The sequence below is a fragment of the Struthio camelus genome, chromosome 1 (assembly GCF_040807025.1).
Source record: "Struthio camelus isolate bStrCam1 chromosome 1, bStrCam1.hap1, whole genome shotgun sequence".
Lineage (NCBI taxonomy): Eukaryota > Metazoa > Chordata > Aves > Struthioniformes > Struthionidae > Struthio > Struthio camelus.
Genome location: NC_090942.1, coordinates 189,976,301 through 190,001,462, shown reverse-complemented (window position 1 = coordinate 190,001,462; position 25,162 = coordinate 189,976,301). Strand labels below are relative to the sequence as shown.

Below are 25,162 nucleotides of genomic sequence, written 5' to 3'. Positions count from 1 at the left end.
GTACAGAGAGGGCATTTCAGGAGGTCATTCCCATATGTCTAAAGGAAAGTATTTCAGAATCTTTGGTTAATGGTAAATTTTTCAAGATGTAATGTTTGTCCCAGTTTGCAATTGTAGGAAAGTTAAAAATGCCTGAATTTTCCATAGAATTGCAACCTATTTTCTGCTCCTCTTTTTCACGAGCTCTTCCCATGAAGATCTGATACCAAATTAGACTCCTAAGAAAAAAAGTCAATACTTAAGTTAATGGTGAAGAAGGAAGCTAGGCAGCTACAATTCTCAAGTTACAGCTGCAGTCGGGTATTCAACAATTGTGCCCCCTTTAAATCGGAGATGTTACAGCAGCACAAATGGAAACAGAAAACTAGTGAAAGAGAATGGATGTTAAAGCATTTGCTATGCTAGCGAACTCTATAAAATAGAAGTTGAGGCACCTTTTAAACAATTGTCATTTATATCAAATATGTAGTGAGACACCTTGCAGGTTGCCTCCACTCATCTGTTCTCAGCAGACTTCATGTTTCTTGCCCCTGGCTAGTGTGTAAATCTGGGATGATCAAAGAGAAAAAGGCTTGGTGGCCCCTACGTGGTTGTTAGTGAACTGCGATGCATATAATGGGATTAGGACTTATTTGTTACAGTTGATAGGTTGAATTCAGCAAATGAAATACCTTTATATGCAGAGCAATAGTGGGAGGTGTTGGTAAAGAGAAATGACAACGTATGTCTATACACTGAACTCAATCTAATCTTCACACTATGGCATATTTAGATTACTTGCTCTGCAGAAAACCAGGATCCTAAAAAGGATGGTATCAAGTTTAGTCACATTGCATATGCATAAGAAAGTCCACACTATAATCTTAAAATGATTATTTGCAACAGTTATCAGGCTTTCTGCTGATGACACTGATCTGTATCATTTTTTACATTTAAAAAAATATTATTTCTTAAAATAAAATTGGGAAATGTTTTTTGTAGCAAAAGCAGATACAGATGAAAACATATACTTGGCCCTATCCTGGTGTGACTTCTACTTTTCCATTATGTCATACCATCCTGAACGATAAGGTAGGAGCTGAGATACCTTTGGAAGCAGAAAAACATGCCTTCAGATACGTGCCCAACCTGTAAAACGTGCAGATCCTCAGTTTTTCTGTCGTTTTTGTCAAGAGAATTGAGCACATTTAATTAAGAGGCTGGAGCGGTTGCAATGCTACACTCCCTGCCATGGCAGTTCACACTCAAAGCTGGGGAAAAAAATGTAGACATTTTAGTGTATTGCAGGCACATCTGTTATTTTCAGGAAGCAAAACTATCTTACAAGGCTCTGTAAACACTCGTAAGGGTATTTCATGAGTGACTTGCCAGGTACATGTGGTAATATTTGTTACAGTTGTTGACATTTCCCAGGTACGCTCTGTGGCAGGAAAGCCTAGATGTCAAGTTCATGTGCCCAAAATCCTGGCCTGGTATTAACAGAGATTTCAATGCTCAGCACTGCCGGAGGTGCTGTCACTGCATGCTCATTTCCTTGAGCCCTGGGGTTAGGAAAAGATTGCTTCTTGTTTTTAATCTGTACCCCTCTTAATTTCCTCTTCGTTAACTGAATATAATGCTATTTAATTTGCACCTCTGTCTTAACTGAAGAGAAAATAATGGCTAATATACAATTATAATTTCAGATATAATCCTCTTCCAGGATGTGCCCAGTCTCTTGGAACCTGATTAGTCCCGCCTTGAAAAAAAAGTTGCTTAGGAGGTGCGTTTGAGTAGAGAATATTTTACAGAGTGAAAAGGCTAATCGCCTGCTTTATAATTTACTATATGAATGCAGTTCATTCCTCTGTTGTCTCTGTAAATTCAGTGGAGCCTCTTGTGTAAAGAATAATTCTTTGTTTTGATCAAAGAGTCCCTTTTACTCACTGCTAAGTTCAGCACACATAGGACACTGCATGCAAATACGTTAACACACAGCCTCGGTGAATATTTTGGAGTTGAGAAAGTCAGCCTCCCTAGTGTCCCTCTGCTGTTAGTGGAGAAGGAGGGATTTTGAACACAAGCCTTAATTTAGAAGTTCTCAGTGATCTTCTTCCAGGAGTTTGTCTCTCTGCCCTGACAGCTACCTGGTTTCTGTAGATTGAAGACAGCAAATAACTCCTGTCCTTTGTGTAAGTGCCATGAAATGGTAGTCCAGAGTATCAATCAGTTATCTAGGTTCAGACCAAAGCAAGACATGATTCACGGTCACCAAAGTTTTTTGAGTGCCCAAAGTACATTAGCATGGTAAAATCCTGACTCTGCTGAAGTCAATAATTAGATTCCTCATCAACTCTAATAAGCCAGGAGTTCACTGAGATATTTTTAGGGGTTACTTCATTATCGCCAGGGTATAATACAATAAACACCTACATTACAGAAGGAGAAAGTGATTTCACCCTAAGCTCTTTGCCATCTTTTTTTTTTCCTGCTTGAGTTTTGTTGTTTGAACAAAGTAATGAATTTGACCTCATTTGGCTGTCTTCCTCTAGTTAGCATCTCCAGCAGCCTGGACACAATATTTTGTGGTTTTTTCTCCAGACACAGAATCAATAATATTAAGTAGGGATGCTTTTTTCCATTTGAATGCTTGAAGCTATTATCAGAGCATTTCTCAAGTTCAGCCAAGCATCTTACATTTGATGTTGATTCTTCCTTTAATTTTTCCCCTCTGTTTCTGCTTTTCAAGCAATTACCAGAGGATCCCTGACTCTGAGGAGGAGTATACCCAGGGTGAAATATTTGAACCGTTTCACTAAATTGCTCACTTTATGCAATGCTCAAAGCAATCTTATTTCTTACTACACTCTAGTCTTCTCTTTTCACATATTATCGGTTAATCACTGATGATCTTTACCAAAGACAAATAAAGACAGCTCATAAATAAGGCTCATTTTTGAGATCAGCCAGCCAAAGATTTAAACAATGAACATCCCCCCCCCGCCCCGCCCCAGTATTTGGAGAATTCTGTAATTCCATCAGACTGACTCATTAGGGCTCAGTTCTTGTTCTTCACTACACAAACTTTTAATGGAAGCACACAAGGGTATTTGCTGTGAACATCCCATGCCAGTATATGTGCTGGTACATATCTGTCAAAGGATGGGGTGCCTCCATGCTATTTATGTGACTGTCTCACACTGAACCAGGTGAGATCAAAGGGCCTTCAACACATGCAGAAAAGTGGGAAGTGGTAGAGATCAAGGCCTGCTTGAATTGTCCCAGTGGTTCAGGACTACGGGACAAAAGTTGGTCATATTTAATGATAAAGAATCCCTAGAAAGTGATTGCTGGCATTTCTGTTTTGCTTTTTTGTGAATGCAACAGTCATTTCTTGGCTAACCAAGTCTTTAAAAGGTTTACTTTTCAAAGAACAACATAGCCTTCAAAGATACTCTACATGCCTAATATAGGACTTTGGGACAATTTGGGCCTGAGTTATAGGCCAGAAAAACTCTGTTCAGTGCCTGCTTATCTCACAAAATTGTTTCACTTCCTTTTATATTTGAACTTCGCAGCTGCCTAGGGTTTGCATGCTATGAATCTCAGCTTTAACGGCCTGAAGCGAGTCAGTGAGTAGCTGTCTAGGCTTAGCTGAAATCCTCCATCCATGCAAGAGGCATTTCTGGAGCATGTGGGAATGAGTGGGCACTGTAAAAACTGAAGTGATGACAGCTGAGTGCATTTAAGGAGGATAAGGAGAAGGTGCTGGCAGCCTTCCTGTACCCAAGAGTACAGGGGTTACAGCCCTAACAGAGGGTGCAAGAAGTCCTGGTTTGTTTCTCTCCTCCTCCTGAAAAGGCTCAGAGACACATTTTCTCCTCCCAAGAGAGTGGGCTACCTGCTCTCTCACACCCTTCTGTTGTAACTGCTCCACTTTCCAAAACTGCATTTAGTCCACGAATTTGGTTAACAGATACAGTTAATTGTCTCAAGAGAACAAACAAGACTGAACACAGCTATGCAGTGCAGGGATAAGGGTAGTTGCCTGAGGAAAGAGAAATCTGGATTTTTGTTCCTCATTGAAGGACTCTTTGGTGTGTTATGTTGCTAAAAGAAGTGCAAGGACTCTGTACGTTGGCTGTAGCCCTTGGTGTCTCCAGGCATTGCTGAAGGACCCAAATTACTGTCTGTACTTGGGTTCTTCTGCCTTGTTGGGCCAGAGACCACATGAGGAGGAGCAGCCATGCCTCTTGCTACTCCCCACGCCACTTTCTCCATTCTAGGCCTTTATTTGGAGCCCTTCCATCACTCATTTCTTCTTGTTTCCCTCCATTTAAGGCATGTGGAGTAGGATAAATTCAAGCAGCTATGACTATTTACAGATCAGCAGCTCTCCTATTTACCACTGCAGGAATGAGGAATGACCACCTCCTGAATTCAATACTGCAAGGGCTGAAAAATAACAGGAGCTTAACTGGTTGTCTAAGACCAGGTTATCAAAGAGCACGCTCACCCTTCAGAAGATCTTACATACTGATAGATCAAATGCCCCCCAAGTTCCTCCTTCACTGTCCCAACCTTGATTCGATATGCTGGAGGATAGCAATACAGACTCATTAGCACAGTAGAGATCTCTCTCCTGACACAATCACAGTCTCTACAGTTTCAGCCACGATCTAAACCCTATAGGGCACAAAGTAACACAGCAGACTGAGATATGTTCTGACATGGACTGAAGAACGTTTGGGCTTTGGCAATAATCCCTTTGTTTGTGTGGAGCAAGAAATCACACTACTTCTCTTGTCCCTGATTAAAAGCATCAGAGTGGCATAGCAACTTGATTTTTTGTTGAAGTGAATTCCTTTAATCTGAGGGAGGAGAAGAGAGAGCACTGAGACACAATGATAAAACCATTCAGCCACCCACTCACAGCAAATCACAGAAGTTTTTTGACTTTAGATTTCACGAGCTGCACAGGAAGACAGTTCCGCAATGCCTAGAGCTACCTGAAATTTTAATAATACCCGACAATTATGTTCAGCCTTTCATTCCAAAGCATTTTCCTGAGTGTATATATATTGCACATACATATAGGAATCATCCCATCATTTCTAGTAAGGAGCAACATTTGGTCTTATAGTTGCACACCTGTATGCTTAACCCACACTGTGCACAAAGCAGATTGGCTTGTTATTGCAGCGCTCAGGCTCCCTAGCACCTGCCTGAAGGACGAGGGCCACCTCTGTTTCAGCTACAAGCTTCTTACTGCAGTCCTGGGGGTCGCACACCAAATTCACATGCTCTCCAACCTGCCGAAGCCCTTCATGGAATATGAAGCAAAAAGAGACTGATGTGAGAAAGGAACTTTAATATCCCTGGGAGAAATTAATCTTGGAGGAGTTCACCACTCTAATCAAGATGTTATCCAGGAGAATGATAGCTCCAAAATGTTTGCTTCAAGTACTTCTCATAAATGTGTACATGGAGATCCCTGTGAATAAGCAAGTTGCCCACAGTTTTCAGGTACCTAAAATTCATATTTTTCAAAGTCCAAATCCTTACTAAAAACTCATTCACCCTTATAAAACATTTTTTTTCCTAATTACTTCCTTTTATTTCATCAGAGAAGATTTTAAAACAATTCTACACATCCCAGAAAGGAAAAGAATTGCCTTTTTTTTCTTCTCTTTAACTTTTTTTAGAAGTCCATTGCTGCAGAGGAGCCCTTGCAAAAGGGCTTTCACGGGTCCTCTGTCTGAGGACACAAAAGTATCCTCTTCCAGGATGATTTCAGTAGGTTTTGAGGACAGGTAATGCTCTCATTCAGCCAACCATTGGTTTGCTGCGATTTCCTAACACAGAGGGTGCAAAATGACAATTATCTTTTCCTTTGAAAAATAACCACCTTCACATCACGTAAAACATCTATGTTAAGACATCAGGAACCTACACATAAATCCAACTTTAGAAAATGAAACAACCTAACCACAGTTTTAAAAATAAGTGTGAAGTTTAACCTCCATATGAGTCATCCGTATTTTGCATATGTACATTCTCATAAAATACATGTGCCCGAGTACAGTGGGAACAAAGTAAAACGATAGTTTCAATGAGAAAAGCGTTTTCACATTATTGCTAGTTGCCTAAACTCAGCAGGTGAAAGTTATAATAGTAAAAGCTTTGTAATGAAAAAGTTAAAAGCATCCCTCTGGCAAATGGATTGGAAAAATAGGATGTCAAGAGCACCATAATACAATTAATCTTCACTCCTGAAAACATTTCTATCACATGGGATAAATCAGACAAACTAATTTTCGATGCATAGAGGTGAATTTTGAAGTGCTTCATTTGCAAAGTCTTATATTCGCTGTTCTAATTTCTGTTCATCATTGCTCCTATAATATTAATGAAAACTAATTTTCAAGCCAGTTATAAACTGTTTATTTGTTAATATCAGTGCACTCTTAAATTCACAGACATGGTATGATTTCACAGAATCACAGAATCACAGAATCGTTTAGGTTGGAAGGGACCTCTGGAGATCATCTAGTCCAACCTCCCTGCTCAAGCAGGGACCTCTAGAGCATATTGCCCAGGATCACATCCAGACGGTTTTTGAATATCTCCAGCGAAGGAGACTCCACTATCTCTCTGGGCAACCTGTTCCAATGCTCAGTCAGCCTCACAGGGAAGAATTTTTTTCTCAGGTTCAGATGGAACTTCCTATGGTTCACTTTCTGCCCATTGCCTCTTGTCCTGTTACTGGGCACCACGGAGAAGAGGCTGGCCTCATCCTCTTGACATCCTCCCTTCAGATACTTGTACACATTTATGAGATCGCCTCTCAGTCTTCTCTTCCCCAGGCTGAACAGGCCCAGAACAGGCCCAGCTCTCGCAGCCTTTCTTCAAAGGAGAGATGCTCCAGTCCCCTCCTCATCTTGGTAGCCCTCCACTGGATTCTCTGCAGTAGTGCCATGTCTCTCTTGTCCTGGGGAGCCCAGAACTGGACACAGGACTCCAGGTGAGGCCTCACCAGGGCTGAGGAGAGGGGCAGGATCACCTCCCTCCACCTGCTGGCAACACTCTGCCTAATGCACCCCAGGATCCCCTTGGCCTTCTTGGCCACAAGGGCACACTGCTGCCTCGTGGTCAACTTGTTGTGCACCAGGACTCCCAGCTTCTTCGCTGCAGAGCTGCTTTCCAGCAGGTCAACCCCCAGCCTGTCCTGCTGCATGGGGTTCTTCCTCCCTTAGTGCAGGACCCTGCGCTTGCCTTTGTTGAACTTCAGGAGGTTCCTCTCCACCCAACTCTCCAGGCTGTCCAGGTCCCTCTCAAGGGCAGCACAGTCTTCTGGTGTGCCAGCCACTCCTCCCAGTTTAGTCTCATCAGCAAACTTGCTGAGGGTGCACTCTCTGCCTTCCTCCAGGCCTTTGATGAATACACTGAACAAGACTGGACCCAGGACTGACCCCTCGGTGACACTGCTAGCTACAGGCCTCCAACTAGACTCCGCACCACTGACCACAACCCTCTGAGCTCGGCCATCCAGCCAGTTCTCAGTCCACCTCACCGTCCACTCATCTAGCCCACACTTCCTGAGTTTACCTGGGAGGATGTGATGGGAGACAGTGTCCAAAGCCTTGCTGAAGTCCAGGGAGACAACAACCACTGATCTCCCCTCCTCTCCCCAGCCACTCATTCCATCAGAGAAGGCTCTCAGATTGCTCAAGCATGATCTCCCTTTGGTGAATCCGTGCTGACTGCTCCTGATCACCTTCTTGTCCTCCACATGCTTAGTGAGGGCCTCCAGGAGGAGCTGTTCCATCAGCTTTCCAGGGATGGAGGTGAGGCTGAGAGGCCTGAACTTTCCTGACTCCTCCTTCTTGCCCCTTTATGAAGACTGGAGTGACACTGGCTTTCTTCCAGTCCTCAGGCACCTCTCCTGTTCTCCACGACCTTTCCAAGATGATGGAGAGTGGCCTAGCAATAACATCCGCCAGCTCCCTCAGCACTCGTGGGTGCATCCCATCGGGGCCCATGGATTTGTGGATGTCAAGTTTGCATGAATGATCTCTAACCCAATCCTCCTCCACCAAGGGAGAGCCTTCCTTTCTCCAGACTTCCTCTCTTGCCTGGAGAGGGTCTGGAATTCCCGAGGGCTGGCCTTAGCAGTAAAGACTGAAGCAAAGGCAGCATTCAATAACTCTTCTCTATATCCTTTGTCACCAGGGCACCCGCCCCATTCAGCAGCGGGCCCACATTTTCCCTAGTCTTCCTTTTGCTAGTGATGTGTTTGAAGAAGCCCTTCTTGTTGTCCTTGACATCTCTTGCCAGACTTAATTCCAGAGGGGCCTCAGCCTTCCTCCTCGCATCCCTGCATACTCTGGCAACGTCCCTGTATTCCTCCCAAGTGGCCTGTCCCCTCTTCCACATTCTGTGTACTTCCTTCTTCTGCTGGAGGTTTGTCAGGAGTTCCTTGCTCATCCAATGCTAGTGCTAATTTCCTATGCTAGTGTACCTTAAAAGTAATTAGTGTACTGTAGCTGACAAACTCAACAGTGGTTTCTTGCTCAGCACAAAACAAGGTATCAAACACGTTTAAGCTTGCTCTGAGTGAAAAGGTCACACCTACTCTGTATACTTTCTAATGAAAAACTAGTCACTAGCAAAAACTGTTACGATACTCACCAGTAGCATCATATATTGCAAATATATACTTCTGTATCACTAGTTAGATAGAAGAGGGATAGAGGTTCTCTGAGATCCTGGGGAAAAAACACTGAAAACCTAGGGGTTTTTTGATGAACTGTGTGAACTATTCCTTTTCCAAAAGTATGATGGGCTGCCCTGTGTTAGAGCTCTGGTTTTGGGCAGATGGTTGAATACTTTAGATGGTATTGACTCATTCTTTATACACTTAAAGTAATGGCATAATTTGTTAGTCTAAACTGAGTTGTCCCAGTGTGCATAGAGTCCAAGAGACTTCTCTACGTATAGAGAGCGTGTCATCTGGCCTTTCTGCTCCGAATAAGTGGCAAGATCACCTAACTTAATGTCAACCACGTTATTGAAAGCAAGTCTTAGGCTGTGGTGAACCAGTACTGTGTGCAATATAAGAATTCTAGGAAACAGTTCTTTTGCTAATATAGGACCAATTCATTTGCTAGGCTTTATTGCAGCAGCAAAAGCGTTATATATGTCAAAGCTTATGAACATTTTTCTAGTAATTAAAATATTTTAGTGGAGTAGCCAGCAGAGAGACTGAAATGGTTATCCTTTGACATGCTGAAAGAAGAGCCAACGCACGTGATGTTCCTAGGGAATTTTGAGTTACTTTCAGAGTTCACCCATCCAAATTGCCACACATCACATTACATTACAGTGCCATAATAGCCAGTGAAGGGGAATGAGCTCCCTTAAAGGAAGACTCAGAGCCCTTTGGGCCTGAACCAAGCACTAGCACTATTAGGAGCTGCTGAATCTGGCAGCCCAACAGAGAAGAGGTGCTGCAGCTCCCAGCCCCCACGTCCAACCAGTAGTGAGGCTGAGCACATGTTCCCCATAGGCCCAGACACAAACATGCATATACAACACATGCATATAGATACACATGGCTGGCCACACAAATCAACACAAACACCCAACACTCCTGTAAAAACAGCAGCCATGGCCTCATCCGACCCCCTCTCTGGCTGATCAGGATGAAGGTCCATTAGTGGGAAATGTATCCATATATACAATGTGGATCCCTATAGCAGCTGGACTTAGTTACTGTCTATCCAGTAGCTGTCCCTGGATCCTGGCTCTCCCCAGCCACTTGCCCAGGCAACATATGAGCCCCTGGGCCCCCTCTGCAGTTGCTAGCGCTCGAATCCCCTTGCACACACCAACACACACAGAGACGCATGCACTGGGCATCCTGCCAGTATCTGGCCTCAGACACCCAGCCTACCCAGTAGCTTGCCTCATGCACGTGCATGTACACACACACACGCGCACACTTACATAAATGGGTGTCTCATTCCCTGGCCCCATGGTCTCCTTAGCTGCTGGACTGGATGCCCTGGTCTCTCCAGCAGGCAAGTCACAGACCCTCTGCTCTCATCAGTGCGCGGCCCAGACTATAACAGCCGCTTCAATACCTGGCTCCTAAGCCTCCTATCTTATCTTATCTGATCCTCTTATCCCACTTAGCAGCTCATCCAGTTTGATGTTCACTAGTAATCACATGCTGACATGCATACTCATACCACATACATACACTTCGGTGTCTGTGGTTGCTGGCACCCCAGACACATGGGTACCTATGACCTATGGTCCAGCTCCAGTTGCTGGCACTTAGGCCTTACATGGTACACAGGTACACACAAGAGAGAGTCCCTCATCCAGGAAAATAGTTAGAAAAGAGTTTAATGAGAAGACTGTACAGACTGTGCTGATCAGGCGCAGGGCATGGCCAGACGAGCGTACTGACCAGCCCCCTGTTTGCATACAACTGGCCCCTTTATTCCCTTAACCCTCTATTTTCCCAGACTTTTCCTTTCCCCAAAGCACTCTGATCCCTCCCTTTCCCCACCCTTGGCTCTTCCTCTAAACACAATATTCTTCCCTGCATCCCATAATAAGTCTCATACTGTAGGCAGAAATGCCCCTTAGTCTGTAAGGTGAACCGGAGAGCCTTCCCATTTAGTCATCAGGTGGGTGTCTCCACCAGCTCATAGGGCTAATACTTTCCTGGGGTAGCCCTTAGCTAGGAGCTTCTTTCTCTGATGAAGTTATTGGGGTTCCCCCACCTGCTATTGCTCCTCTGTGTGTGAGGAGACAAGTCTTTTATCACATAGCTTAACAAGGACCAAGAAGAAGCAGCATGGAATGGCAATCAGAAAATCCCTTCTAAAGGGGATGGAGGTGCCCACCTGTTGAGATATACACTGTTTATTGCATGATGGGGGCCCAGAACTTGGAAGGTGCAGATAAAACGCTGAGGCTTATCTCGCCCTTGGACTATTACCCCCTGTTACTCGTCCATGTAGGCACCTGTGTTGCTGCCAAGGGAGATTTGGGGCAAAGCAATGGGGCCTACAGAGCTTTAATGGCAAAACTGAAGGACAAGGAAACCTAGCTGATGTTTTCATTGATTACCAAAAAAGGGCTAAAGTCTTTAGTAGGAGTGAATGCATCCTGCAAGTTAACAGCTGGCTGAATGGCTAATGTCAAAGGCAGACCTTTGGCTTTTATCACCAGGGGTCCCTCTTTGAGAATTGAGGACTGCTAAGTGGGAGATGGGATCCATTTAGTGAAGTGGGGTAAAAACATGTTTATGAACAGGTTTCCCAGCTCAGGGAGGAAGGCTTAAAGCTAGGTATGTCTAGGGAGGATTGTAACAGCTTGCAGATAAGTGAGGGAACCGAGGTCAGGTCGTAAGCAAATGGATCAGGGTGGTGAGACCAAGAGACCCCATGGGAAGGACAGAACAGGTCACACAGGCTCCCACCTCAGGTGCCCACACACAAACGCACACAACCTGGGAAACAAACAGGAGGACGTGGAGCCCCATATGCTGATGCAGAGCCATGACACTGTTAGGATAACTGGGACCACTGGGACAGTGTGTGTGGCTGGAGTTCTGCAATGTATCGGTCCAGGCTTTTTAGGAAAGACAGGAAGAGAAAAAGAGCAAAGCTTCTATCTGGCTTTTACAAGAAGAAATTGAATGTATGGAGCTCTTCTGTGGAACGGGCAACAAGCTGGCTGAGAGCTGGTGAGTCAGGCTCAGAGGAGGACAGCCTTACTTAATTCCCTAGAAAATTGATAGAGTAAGACCTCTCGGGAGCTTTTTCTGGTGCACAAAGGAGAAGATGATTGGGAGCAGCCAACATGGTTTTACCAAGGGCCTTGACCGACATGATCAGCCTTCTGTGATGAAATGACTAGCTCTGTGACTGAGGGAAAGCAGTGGATTGCAATCCACCTTGACTTTAGCAAGGTTTCTAATATGGTCTCTCACAGCACCTTTGTATTCAAGCTGGGATGTTACAGTCTGTCTAGGTGAACTCCTAGTTGTGTGAAAAATTGGCTGAATCAACAGGCTTAAAGGATGGCAATTAATTGTTCATACTCTACCTGGAGGCTGGTTACAAATTAACCATTTGTAAGTCCATTTTTTTACCTATCCCATTTAACAGTCACATGGAAGAGGAGACAGAGTGCACTCACATGAAGTGGGGAGGCAACAGGAACCTCACAAAATTCATCTAGGACAAATGTAGGGCTCTGCACCAGGGAAGGAAGAACCTCTGCAATGATACAGGCTGAGGAGCAACTCTGCTGAAAGAGACCTGGAGGACAGCAAGAACATGAGCCAGCAGCACACCCAGAAGCAAAAACAGCCAGCAGCCTTCTGGACTGTATTAACAGGAGTACAGCCAGAAGGTCAAGGAACTGGATTATCCCCCTCTGCTTGGCAGAGCACTTATTAGACCGCATTAGATACTGCATCCAGTTTTGGGATCCCCGGTACAGGAAAGACATTGACAAACTGGAGCAGGTTCAACAGAGGACCACCCGGATGGCACTCATACGAGGAGAGGTTGAGGGAGTTGGACTTGTTCAGCCTGGAAAAGGGACAGCTTCGGGGGGACCTCACAGCACCCTGCCTAGCAAGAAGATAGAGGCAGATTCTGAATACTTATGTATGGTAAGAGAATGAGAGACAACAAGATAGGCTCAGACTGGATACAAGAAAAAACTTATTCACCATGACAGTAGGCCAGCAGTGAAAAAGGTTGCCAGGAGAGTTGTGCAGTCTTCATGCTTGAGGATTTTCAAAACTCGACTGGGTAAACCCCTAAGCAAGCTAATCTGACCCCAAAGCTGACCCTGCTCTGAGCATGAGGTTGGACTAGCAACTTCCTGAGATCCGTACCAACCTAAGTGATTTTTGCATTTTTGTGATGATCTGAGTCATGATCGTTGTCTGTGAGTGTGCTCTTACATTGCCTCATTTGCAATGAAATTTCATTTAAGTTAAATTTAAATAAGATCCTCCACTGTATTTTAACTCGAGTTCAATAACTTTGTATTCATCCTGAGATAAGAACATACACAAGGAAAGCAGCCCATTGTCAACTGACAAGCATCTTAAGCTGTCAAAACTTGACTTGTAGCTCAACCTTGTGTGCCCCATAAATTTAAGAGGCTTCATCCGATATACAGTAAAACTGTTGCAAAGTTCCAGTTCACTTAACTGGAAAACAAATTAGGCTCCATTCAGCTTAAAACATCAAAACTAAATTTTCAGGTGTCAGTATGAAATACATTTAACCAAAGGCCAGGAAAACAAACACAGTTATGCCAGACTTAAAAGAGATCTCCACATAAATACAAATAAATGAAAAATACACTATCTTCATGTTATAGGCTAGTTTCTACTCATGTTTGCAGTGTAATTACCAAACTTGCATGGCTGTCAATAAGCAGAATTTGGGCAACCAGCTCTAAAATCTAAGCCTGATTTCTACACACTCAGAGAAGGTGCATGTATGCCTTTCAAGAGCTTAGGGACTGAGGATTTGGTATCATGCACGTATGGTTCTTTCCTCTATCAAAACCATACAATAGCTTTTTCTTTTCAAGCTTATAGCATATCTCTGGTCTGCTGTTAATAGCCTGCAAGCTTCTTGCTTATGTTATCAGATAACATTACCATTAATAGTATTTTTCTCCTCCTACTCATCTCTCTCAGAAATCCCCTGGCTGATAAGAAAGTGTGCTGTATTCTTCACATCTGAAAACATTCACCATTCACATGTCATGTGGCTGCTGTGTCCAACATTTAGTCCTTCCTCCCTGCTACTGTTTTAACTACATCAATTGGCTTTGTACATACAGCACAAACATCAAAATGTTCTGCAGACCCTTCCAAACTCTGGTAGTTTTTTTTTCTTTACTTGATCTTTCACAAAGCATAATATTCTTACCGCCTCACTACACAGTCCTGCAGAATCCCATATACCACAAAAGAAGGAACAAGGTCTTTGACGATCTATAAGCAGTCATCATTCTCTCTAGGTTTAAATGTAATTATCAAACATTTGGATTATCCAGATAGTTGAGGGAGTATTTCAGCTCTTTGGATATTTGTCATTTGCATCCTAATCACATGCCAAGTGTCTTCCATGTCACATTCAGTGACTCCCATATTCTGATTTTCAAGTAGAGTTCTGAACAATGGGTGAAGTGGAACTGTACTCTTGCAGGAGTAGTTTCCAGGTAGGACAGGAACTTTTTAAGCCCTGCTCAGCTCTTGGGTAATGTTTATGGGGAATGGCAACTCCTCACTCCCCCCATTTTCAGGGATGCTGGCTAGCAGATGCTTTCAGGGTCACAGAAGTGTTTGAGCTAAGGAGAAGCATTTCTGCCAAAGACAGGAGGCCTGGGCAAGAGCAGACATTTTATATGCCACCTGCCCATTTTGTACTGGTCAAAGAGGTGCACTGGATTATAGAGGATGTGTGATGGCTGGCATGAGAACGTTATAGGCAATGTCACACTTTCCCATTGAAGAAACTGATGAAGGCCTGAAAGACCCAAGTTATCCAGGAGAAACAGCCGGGGCTTTCCGATCTGCTAAAATCTTGAATGACAGAAGTAGCCTTCTGCAGCAATTCTGTGTAGAGATGAATGATATATCTTCCACCCTTCAGGACTTTTGTGTACCCTTCCAGCAATGCAGCTCTACCAGGAATTATGTTTTCATTTGCTGTGTCTACAGTGTGGGACCCAGCCGCTCCATGGTGGACTGGCAAGATCGGGCACCTTTTTGAGTGCATCGTGTTGTTCCACCTTACCGTGCTTCTGTATTTTCTTCCAAAAGAAGCCAGGATGCTGATGTAAGGATGGTGCAAACCCAGCCTCTGTCCCAGCTAATATCCAGGACATGCGTAGGGTATAGATGCATATGTGGGAACTGTCATGCACAACCATCCACAGTGTAAACACAGCCATTAGCTCTATGTCAGCCTTAGTGTTTGAAGTCTGCCTGTGGAAATGAATAGTCTATGTGAAAAAGTCACTATTGTACTGTTGTCTCTTTACCCAGCAAGTACTCCTGAAATTTGCCAGAAAGACTCTCTTTCTGTTGGTCTTCCCCTCCCTCGTTCCAAGGCAGGGAGCCCCGAATCAAAGTGCTGACCCTCAGGGGTACTGCAAAATCATTCAGATCATCAGGCTCATGAGGGAAATTCATGTCTTTTCATCAGCTGTTGAAGAATGAAAGTGCTCATTTGTAGGGAAAAGCTCCAAGCTGGCAATGGCAAGAGCACACAGAATGGTTGCATGCATGCTGAGCAGCTCTGGAGCTATCATCATCAAGTTGGACCTCCATGTTCTCTGATACCTGACGTAATTTGTCAATAATTAGTAGGGCCAGGTCCCTAATGGTCTCCAGGTGTGATTTAGCCTGGATTAAGCCTTTCATATACTGTTTTTAGTTCCTGCAAGGTCATTTCACTTCTAATGAGTACTGGTTTTGCACATGCTCATGTCCTTTAATGCAGTAACTGACAGATGGTAGCAAAATATTCCTTTTATAATGAAACCTGTTAAAGGAGAATGCTTAAGGCCTCGGAAAACAGCATTTGCCAAATAGAGGATGGTCTCCAGGAAAAAAAAGGAAATACTGTAATGCAGTATATCTTAAGTAATTTTCCTCAGGCGCCTGGTGATCAGTATCTTTTGCTCATGTCAGAGAGGTGACCTAACTGTTTGCTTCTATTCAGAGGTTTTTCCTATTAGTTATTGCCTCTTTCACCTTTATACTCTTAAAAGTTTTGTTTCTGTTCATTGTCATAAGTAGTGCCTCTAAAAATGTGCAAATTAACTGCATGAGAACAAATTGTAGAGGCTCCGTAACTACCAGATTTGTATCTACAGTGTATAGTCAGATATCTAAGGTTTTTGCTTATATTAGCCTAGTTTCTGGACAAATTATCTGCTAGGGTTTTTTTAGACACAGATATGCCCATTTCTCTTGAATAATTGTTAACTCCTACTAACATTGCTGTTGAATCCTTTGTTTGACCACTCACAGCTGCCCTGGATTTTCTCATGCCCTATGCAAGCTTGTTTTGGCAGCTGAGTACAATAGAATTGTTTAATTTATCATCTTGTCTGGGGCTGGCAGTCTTGGATGGCAGAAATCTCCCCTTTTCTAACCTTCAAGAACCTGCACACTTCTTCAAAAGCCAATCTTTTGCTGAGTAGCTACCTTAGCCATTCTTATTTTCCTCAGGATCCCCTATAATCAGTTTTTTGCTCTTTTATTCTCCACACCAACATACAGCTAAGGAAGGCTTGGTGTGACTTCCTTTAGCAGCCATTTACACTGCTCTATAAATCATATAAAATGTTCTGCACAGGCTCAAATCTAGCCATTAAATGAGAATCCATCTGTTTGTTGCTCCCAATGGGAATATACTTTCTTTCTCTGCATCACTGCTCGACAAAACTTCTAATCCCATCTGAAACTGCTAGCGTGTTGTGTTTGGGGCCTGTTATATCAAATACTCATCTCTCTGTTCTCTCCTTCCCCTCTCAGGAATTGTTATTTTTAGACTACTTTTCTATCTCCGACGGAGTGAAAAGTTACATCTTAACCTGTACAAGCTTTGGTGCCATATGTTGCTCTGCTCTTCTGCTCCTAGTATCCAGAAATCTGCCATCCAGCTCTGTTATTCTGATCCATAACCCCCTTGCCATTCATTTGAACGCTTTTCTTATATCTATTTTCTGTCTGGGTGTTGTTTCACCGTTCTTGGACGTCATGGCCAGCAGCAGATGAGTATTCGTCTTAGCCTTTGGTTGTATCGGGACGGGAATTGACCGAACTAGCCAACTCAGAGTACCTGTTTCTGCTGGCATGATGGGCCTTGTTCGTTACAGGACTACAGGATTGTTAGCATCACGGTGATTTTGTTGCCAGAGAGCTCAGGCACACTATTATTTTAAGAGTGCATCACTGCAGCTCTCGAACAGCAGACTCTCTCCTACCTGTCGTGTCTAAATTTGTGCTATAAGGTTTCCTTTGTAGCCAATGAGGAAAATGAAACAGGCTCCTCTAAGGTGTAATTTATTTCATCATAAAGTAAATAATTAAAATTACATCACTCTAAAATTAACCATTGCTTTTCTATTGACTGAAAAGGCAGTTTAGAGTGAGTATATCACATGTAAACAGCTACACATAGATCTCTCTGTTTGGCCAGGAGATATGGCTCAGCTGGCCACCACAACTGCAGCAAACATAAGGTGATTTAATGCATCTTACTCCTCTTTTACTATGGGCTAAGGTCAGTTAGAGTCTGTCATTTGCCAGGGGCTCGGGATACACACACTCAGATGCACATGCAGACTCTTAGCTGACACATGGCAACTTATTCTACTTCTCAGCATGAAGGAACATTTGAAACCACGAAGCATCTGAGCCAGCAGGCACTGAGTATCGGGCAGCTGCTCCTTGCAGACACCCTATAAAGAGCATGGAGTACAACAGCAGGGTAGAGGGAGGGCAGATTAAATTGAGAACAAGGAAGTGCCTCACTCCTTTTGCCATTCTCAGACTGTACAGTCCAATTCATCTCTAGAGAGATACATCTGACACATTTTGGGTCTTTCGGTTTTGTGGGTTTTTTTTTTTTTTAAGTACGGCCTATAGTTCCAGAAATGCACTAGAGATACCCAAGTCCAAAGTCTCTCCTTTACTGCTAAAAAAGCTTTCCAAGAATTGTAGAGCAAGACACTGCCCCAAGTGCATATTCTAGATTGTCCCCATCATTACACCAACCAGTGCAAATCTGCCTGCATTGAAGGCTGCCAGGTCTCCTGTCCCCTCCAGCTGTGTATAGCACCCCTGGTCTCCCTCAGCCAAAACTGGAGCACCATTCCTGCACAGCCTCACCAAACACTGACGTATCTCCAGCCCCATGCCCTCCGCCTCCCAGGTTTTGCAAGAAACTGCTGAGCATTTCACAGAGCAGATGCAGCAGCATGAGTCACTGCCTTACTAAGGAATGAGTTACTGCATATCAGTTGCTCCATGGAAACAGCTCATGTATATGCTCAGATATTGTGCGATGCACTTTGAGGCCACTTACATGCCTCTGAAATAGAGATAATTTGTTTGCTTCACATATGCCCAGGAGAAGAGCAATCTGTGTCACACAATTGCTGGGGTACTTGTGATGAAGGATCTAGCATATGAGAGCCTGGTGGAGATTTGGAGGGGGTCAGGCCACTGGACTCTGCAGAAAAGGGAGCTCAGAGCAGGAGCCTTGACTTGCTACTCCCTAAGGCTGGATCTTTTTAGCTCTCAAAACAAGGTGACTGCATGCAAGCCACCTCTTAGGAATGCTCCCTGAAATATGCCATCTTCCCAAATGTGCCTGGGAATTGTTTGGGATAGGGGCCTACACCATGGCCAGCACCGGTCTAAGAGTATAACAGGGTAGATGATTGTACTCTAGTAGCTAGAAGCAATGCTACTGTTGAATACTCTTACAGCTGTAGCTGAATGTTTCCAGCCATGTTCCCTAGAGGGAGTCTATGTTTACTGCTTTAATAGTTAGAAAACTGGAATTTTCCGACCATCTCTAGATATTATGGCACATTTTTCAAGGCAATCTAATGAAGAAGTACTCACAACAAAGTTAGCACTTACTCCATAAGACAAATTTCTCTTCCAGTAGCTCTTGGGGAAAAAGCGTTTCAAAAAGTGTCTTAGTATTCTGCAAACAAATCAATTATTTATAATTGTCTTGTCTTTAGATGTAAATTAAAGTAATGATCTTTTTTACAGAGTTGAAAGGAAGCAGACAGGTTTAACTGAAGTAAATGAAACCTACATGAGCACCTGTTTTCTTTTTAAATTTTATAGGAAATCAATGTATTGACAGTAGCATTGGTCAACCAAGACAGAGAAAAAAATTCTGAGAAACGAAGCCCCGGTCTAAAATCAGAGAAAGAGGCACTATTAATAGGTAAGATAACCAAAAATTAAATTTTTTGTCAAGCCTTCTTTTAACAAGCCTGTGTTTTGCATATGGGTTTGCATGCATCTTTGCTTTAATAAAAGTAAAAAGGGAGATTCTTATTTTTCATCCGGATTCGGAATGGTTTTCAGGAAGAGACATCCTGAAATAGAAGTGGACTTCTCTTCTTTTAGCTAAAAACTCTGCAGATTTTAATGAAAGGATTTGGGGTATGAAGAAAATTTCAGGATCTTTATATGGACTTGTATGATGACTATTTTCACTGAGATTTAACAGGCTAGAACTGTTTAACTTGTCATCTGATCATCAGGCAAAATGGTGAAGGAGAAAGGGATGGCAACAATATTGGCAAACTATCAAGCAAAAATATGTGTAGTGGATGTATTAAGCAAGCCAGATTTATGCTTTTGACATTAGTGATAATGAGGGAATTAGTGATATGAATATTTATAAAGAATACCACAAGGATTGTCACATCCTTTACCTAAAATTAAAACCTTTAAAATAAGCTCTTCAAGAGTGCCTTAAAATTAAAGCTTATAGGCAGTAGGCCAGCTAAGTGCTACCTTGCGTTCAGCTACATACAAATGCGACCCTGATGCCCTTGGAGGGAACATGACCCATGTGAATCAGCGCATCTTGCACCTGGTTTCAGAGGGGCAGGTTTTCAGGGAGCTTAAAGGTGCAGGGTCCAAAGTGCTCCTCAGGGCACGACTGCCATTTACCAGAGCACTCACCTAAAAGTACAGGTTTCGTTTCACTGGACTGGGGCTTTCACAGTCAGCACTATCCCAGTAGATGAGAGCTAAAAAAACACATAAATTTGTCTAAGTGCAATCCATGTGTGCCTGGTAAACATCAGGAAAGTTGATTGGTGGTTTATTCATGGGATATGGAAACACAAAAAAAGTTCATTTAAAAGTGAAGAATGTGTTTAAATGTTTGAAGATCTTAGTACAAAATAGGAAACTTACTGTGACTGGGGAGATGTGTTACACTGGGATGTACAGAAATGTATAAATTGATTTTAGTTGTTACTTTAAATTTTGGAACTTTTAATTGTAGTGGACAGTATTTGATTTGTTCACTGATTACTTACACTAGAAGAGTAGGTAGGATGGGATATTAAGAACAGGATACAGAATTCTTCTTCTTTAGGTCACCCATTATTTCACTGTAACAAATGGTAGCACTGCTTTAAATCAGGTGCCCAAGCGGCACACCCAAATAAACAATATAATCTCAGTCCATATGCTACCGGTCATAAAATCCCCACAACTGGCTCAGTTTTACACTTCAAAGGCAAAAGATTGTTCAAGATGGAAACTTCATTTTATCTCTTCCTCTAAGGCACGTTCAGGTATGGCTGGGGAAGACCATGCCCTGCCTTCATCCTTCACTAAGTTTATCGATATTTTACAAGTGTTAATATTCTCTTAGAGGGAAAAGACGATGAAAGAAAAACAAAATTGCTAAAAGTTATCATAGAACTCCACGGAATAACAAAAAATATTTTAACGCAACTTCTTCTTTCATTATATGAAAGAGCTATCTTTGAACATCCTGAGTTGAAAAGTTTTAGGCACATGCATAACAAATGCAATGCCAGTGGCAAAATGTGATTTGAATACAAATTGCATTTCCAGTCAACCCATCCAAGTGTCATGGTCTTGACTTTTGCCTCAGAAGCACTTGTGTATGTGCCTATGGTCACACAGAGCACGACGAAGGCAATGACTGCTAGGATTTGCCACAGCATGAAATTAAACACAAGATTTCTGCCTTTGCAGCATCGTAATTTTGCAAATGCTATAGGAAAAGTGAAGGAAGGAAGAAAGTGTTTTTTGCAAAGCTGATCTAAAATGAGTTAAATTTTACTTATCATTTTCGACTATTGCCAGTATTTGGGAAAAACTGAAATCCAAGATTATCCTAATTCATTCAGCATCAAGAAAGCTGTATGGCCTGTAGTACACAAGATACAGTGACCTATTTTTGTCATTTGTAAGCATTTTTAATCTTGTTGTTTACGCTTTAAATATAAGGAATTTCCCCTAAGGTGGTTCAGTTAAGAAACCCATCCAAACAGAATTGAAAATATTTGCTCTGATTCTTACAGTTCAACTCTCCCCAAATAGTGAGTACCACACATGCTATTTTCTATTCTCACTGTTTGTTTAAAGAAGGATAAATCGGCTAATGCTTTTAAAAGCAATTCCAATATCCTCAGTCCTGTTTCCTCTGGTCATCACTATTATGCTGTCACTTGATTTTCACTGCAGAAAAAGTATATAGACTTTGATCCCGACTCTTCCTAGACCACTTTTATTCCCGTATCTTTTAAAATGATCCTGTAAGTAACAATGAAGACAGACATAACTGTCTCTCTTTTAAGGAAAAAAAAAAAGTAAATATGTCAGAAATGATTTGTGTTTTCTTCAGCAGTAGTTGGGGTAATATGGATTAAACACTTTTCATAACCAGCATCAGTGTAATTACTAGAAAAATTGGAGGGAGTGAGGTTTCTGACACAATTATATGAAGCATTTTCACAATAGAGCATCCAGTGAAGGGCAAAAAAGCAATAATTTTACTATTTCAATATCCACAATTTTATATCAGTAAATCAAGCATAAAATTGGTAGTTGAAACGCTTCCAGCAAGTCTTTGTTTAGAAATACCTTTATTCGTCAGTATATTATCTTGGTCACTTACTTGCTAACTGCTGTCATTCCTGAAGATGAGCTATTGTGTTTATGATGTTATTATGACTGTATTAAAAATATGCCATTTTCTTATGTTTATTGGGTTGTGTAAGAAAAATAAGAATCATAATTTATACTGAAAAACCTGCAAGAACAAACAATTCAGAATTATTTTTCTTATTTTAGTGATATATTGTCTGAGGTAATTTCAGTACTGTGCATTTGTTTTTTAATACAGGTATCATATCCACATTTCTTCACGTCCACCCTTTTGGAGCCAACATAGAATATCTTTGGTCTTATATGCAGCAGTTGGACTCTAGGGTAAAAAAAAAATTAATCCAAATCTGTTTTCTCTATAGAAATATTGTATTATTCTTTACTGCAGGTTAAACTCTTCTTGCGTTTCCATTAGAAAGATAATGGGATATGGGGCTTGGGGGTTTGCAGTCTTTATTCATTCGCAAATTACAATGCACATGCTTGTGTTGAGATCCTTTGCTTCACATTGCTTAGCTGTTCATTGCGGCAAAGGCAAGCAGTGTTTCAAATGGCAAAGATTAGCAGTTGATTTTATGATACATGACCCTGAAATATAGTTGATAAGAAAGCACAACAAGAGGCAGGAGTAGCTATGGCCACTAAACTGAGGAGAGTTTTAGGAAAGTACTCCTTATTTTTCTAAAAGTTGTTGATCATGAGACACCCTGAACATGTGAGCACTCACGAACACATAAACGAACCGTGAAACATGCCCTTCCTCTCCATAAGGAAGCAGGGACCCCTTCATAAAGAAATTGGCTGGCCTATAAAATCAGACAAGCTACAGCCGACACAAAAGAGAGGCCAACACAGCACAGTGCACAGAGTGTTTCTTGATGCACCAGTTCATACAGTCTGTCATCAATAGGTACCTTTATGACAAGATTCTTCGACTTATTTTCAATATCTACTGTAAGATGACATGAATCAAGCCCTAAAAGTTCCCATTTCTCTCTATTGAATATAAAGCAAGTGAGAAGCACAGCCATGAAAGAGATACCTTTGATCAGGGGAATGCTACTCTAAATGCTAAACAATGGCTCTGCAAAGATAGCTAGAGTAGAAACCTTACTCTGCTTAAAAGTTTCTTTGAATCTCCATATGGTGGCCTACTTAATACAGTTTGGGTCAAATCCTGCAGCCTTTTATGCAGTTAGATCTTCTAGACTGCACTGGAGCTGCTTAACAGATTCTGCTAAGCCACAGGTCTGATCTACCATGCACATCTGCCAATACTTCCCCTGCACAGAGGGATGACAGTGCTTGCCCAGATCTTCTTGTGATACGGAGTCAGGATGCAGCTGTGTGTGCAAGTGGTATTCCTTGAATACTGCTGGTTAGACACAACTTCACTGATCCTGGTAATGTCTTGCTCCTGAACACTGTCTCCACCTATAGCCAAGATAGCTCCAGCTGCTTTGATGGGCTACTTCTGAAGGAGCTTTCCTCTGTTTCCATGAAGATATATATAACTAAAATCAGAGGAGATCCTAAGCTGAAAGCCTGTTGGCAATAAGATAGATTGATGGAGGAGTGAGGGAGGAGGGTGAACCTCTTTGCGCTTACCTCTGACTGTGACAGCTCAGATTTGCTAGTGCTTCACAATCCATTGTTAACCACAAAGAGAGGGTAGTAAGGAGGGATGAGGAGCTAGGGAATGTCAGTTAAAAAAAATAAATCTGATTTTATCAAGCATGGATACTTCCAGAGCTCTTAACATCTGTACCTGCAGCAGTTCCTCTTCTGCTTCGCTATTCTGTGCCTCAGCCACACATGCCCCTTCCTTCATCTTGTCCCCAGTTCCTGCAGCACCCCGTCTGCCAAGTCTTCTCAGTCATCCTTCAAGTCCTTCCTTAACCCACAGCTTTTGGGCTAAGTTTTAACTTCTTGTCTCACTTACTGGCCACTCCTGTTCTGCTTTTCTTGACTGAAAATAGTAAACATTTAAATATGGTGTCCTCGGTCTCCAGCCCTGCTTCTCGTTGCTTCTGTCCACTGAGGTCTGCTTTCTCCCTCTTCAGTGCTGCAGTCCTTCCTTGTGTGTATTTGTGCGCTCTGACCATGATTTTCTACTCATGGGCAGCGTGTTGGCTTCAGTGATGCTGCCAGGATCAGGCCCTTACCTTGTAAATGCAGCCTTTGTGGTCAGGGCCTTGTCTCACGCTCTCCAAGGTGTCAGTTGACCTTGCTATGTAGCTGTGACTCTACCTCCCTGCTGCATAATAAACCTGTGCAGCAGAATTCACCGCATGGTTTACTTTGCAAGCAACTGCTTGTAGCAACAAATAACTGTCTAATAGTGTAATCCTGAGATGTAATCTCAGAGATTAATTTTAGTTACTTCCCATGGTTAGCCTGTCATTCCTCACCTACACAGGAATAATAAGGTCAACATACCCGTATGGCCTGAGGGCTCGATATAGAGCCTCGGACGCATTACCCAGAGGTAACCAGCTATCAGTTACTGTTATGACAGTAGGTAAAAGATGGACCTGATTACTTTGGGGCTCTAGATTGACTGCCTCCAATACTGATTTTCAGTGCCACGTTTAACAAATCATTTAATCTTTCTGCCTCACTAACCTCTGTAGGAAAATAAAAGGTGACAGATATTTTCTTGCCTCCCTTAGGTGGAATAAGGTGCAATTAGCATACTTTATGTTTATACACTGCTTTGAAAATGAGAATCTCCACCATGAAAGTGTCCTGCTAATATGAATAAGCAGAAATGTCATCATTGCCATGAAGCCTATCACGCCACAGAGATACCTGTGGCAGCAGGAGCAGAGATTTCTTTACTCTTCCTCGCATGACTATTAGTTTAGTATAAGTAGCTGCAGGATTAGAACGGTTCATTTTTCACAGCCATTCATTTTTTGACTTCTTTGCTTATTATACTAGAAAGGTTGTCTTTGTGAAAGTGCTTTCTGCAATGAGAGCATCTTTCTCGATAGGAACGTGACCAGGTATTAAGATTTCAAGGCCATAAAAAAACATTCTGACCCGTTGCTGAGTCAGGAACTTCACTGCTCACTTATCTGGGGCTACTGAACTGGGCCAAACTGGGAAAGGATGATTCCACTTAGTCCCTAAGTAATGAAATTGAGCTGATTAAAAATGAAGTCTCTGCTTTAGTTTTTTTGCAAGAGAAAAACTGATAGAGCTGGGAGTACAAAGATTCAAGAGCTCATGGGAGGAGAAGGAAGAATAAGGTCCCATTTGTTTCTGCCTCCCCACGTGTATACCTGCAACCATAGTTCTTAGATGGGTTTCACACAAACATTACATGACAGCAACCGTAAAATAGCAATATATCCCTGCTATTGTAATTATTTTATAATGGGAATCTGCTTACAAAAACAGAATCATTCCTGCAAGGAATTTACA

The 25,162-nt window shown here is 42.4% G+C and overlaps 1 protein-coding gene across 13 annotated transcripts in view; it reads left to right on the top strand.

The window, feature by feature from the left end:
* ENOX1 (ecto-NOX disulfide-thiol exchanger 1) overlaps positions 1-25,162 on the top strand; it is a 374,358-nt gene that overhangs the window by 348,065 nt on the left and 1,131 nt on the right. For 12 of the 13 annotated variants that reach the window (XM_068929740.1, XM_068929749.1, XM_068929750.1 and 9 more), the window contains 2 exons: positions 18,914-19,016; positions 21,972-22,057. In XM_068929740.1, coding sequence (XP_068785841.1) covers positions 18,914-19,016; positions 21,972-22,057 — 189 coding nt within the window. Of the gene's footprint in view, positions 1-12,167; positions 12,539-18,913; positions 19,017-21,971; positions 22,058-25,162 lie in introns of those variants that run through there. The other variant, XM_068929752.1, reaches the window with a different exon arrangement.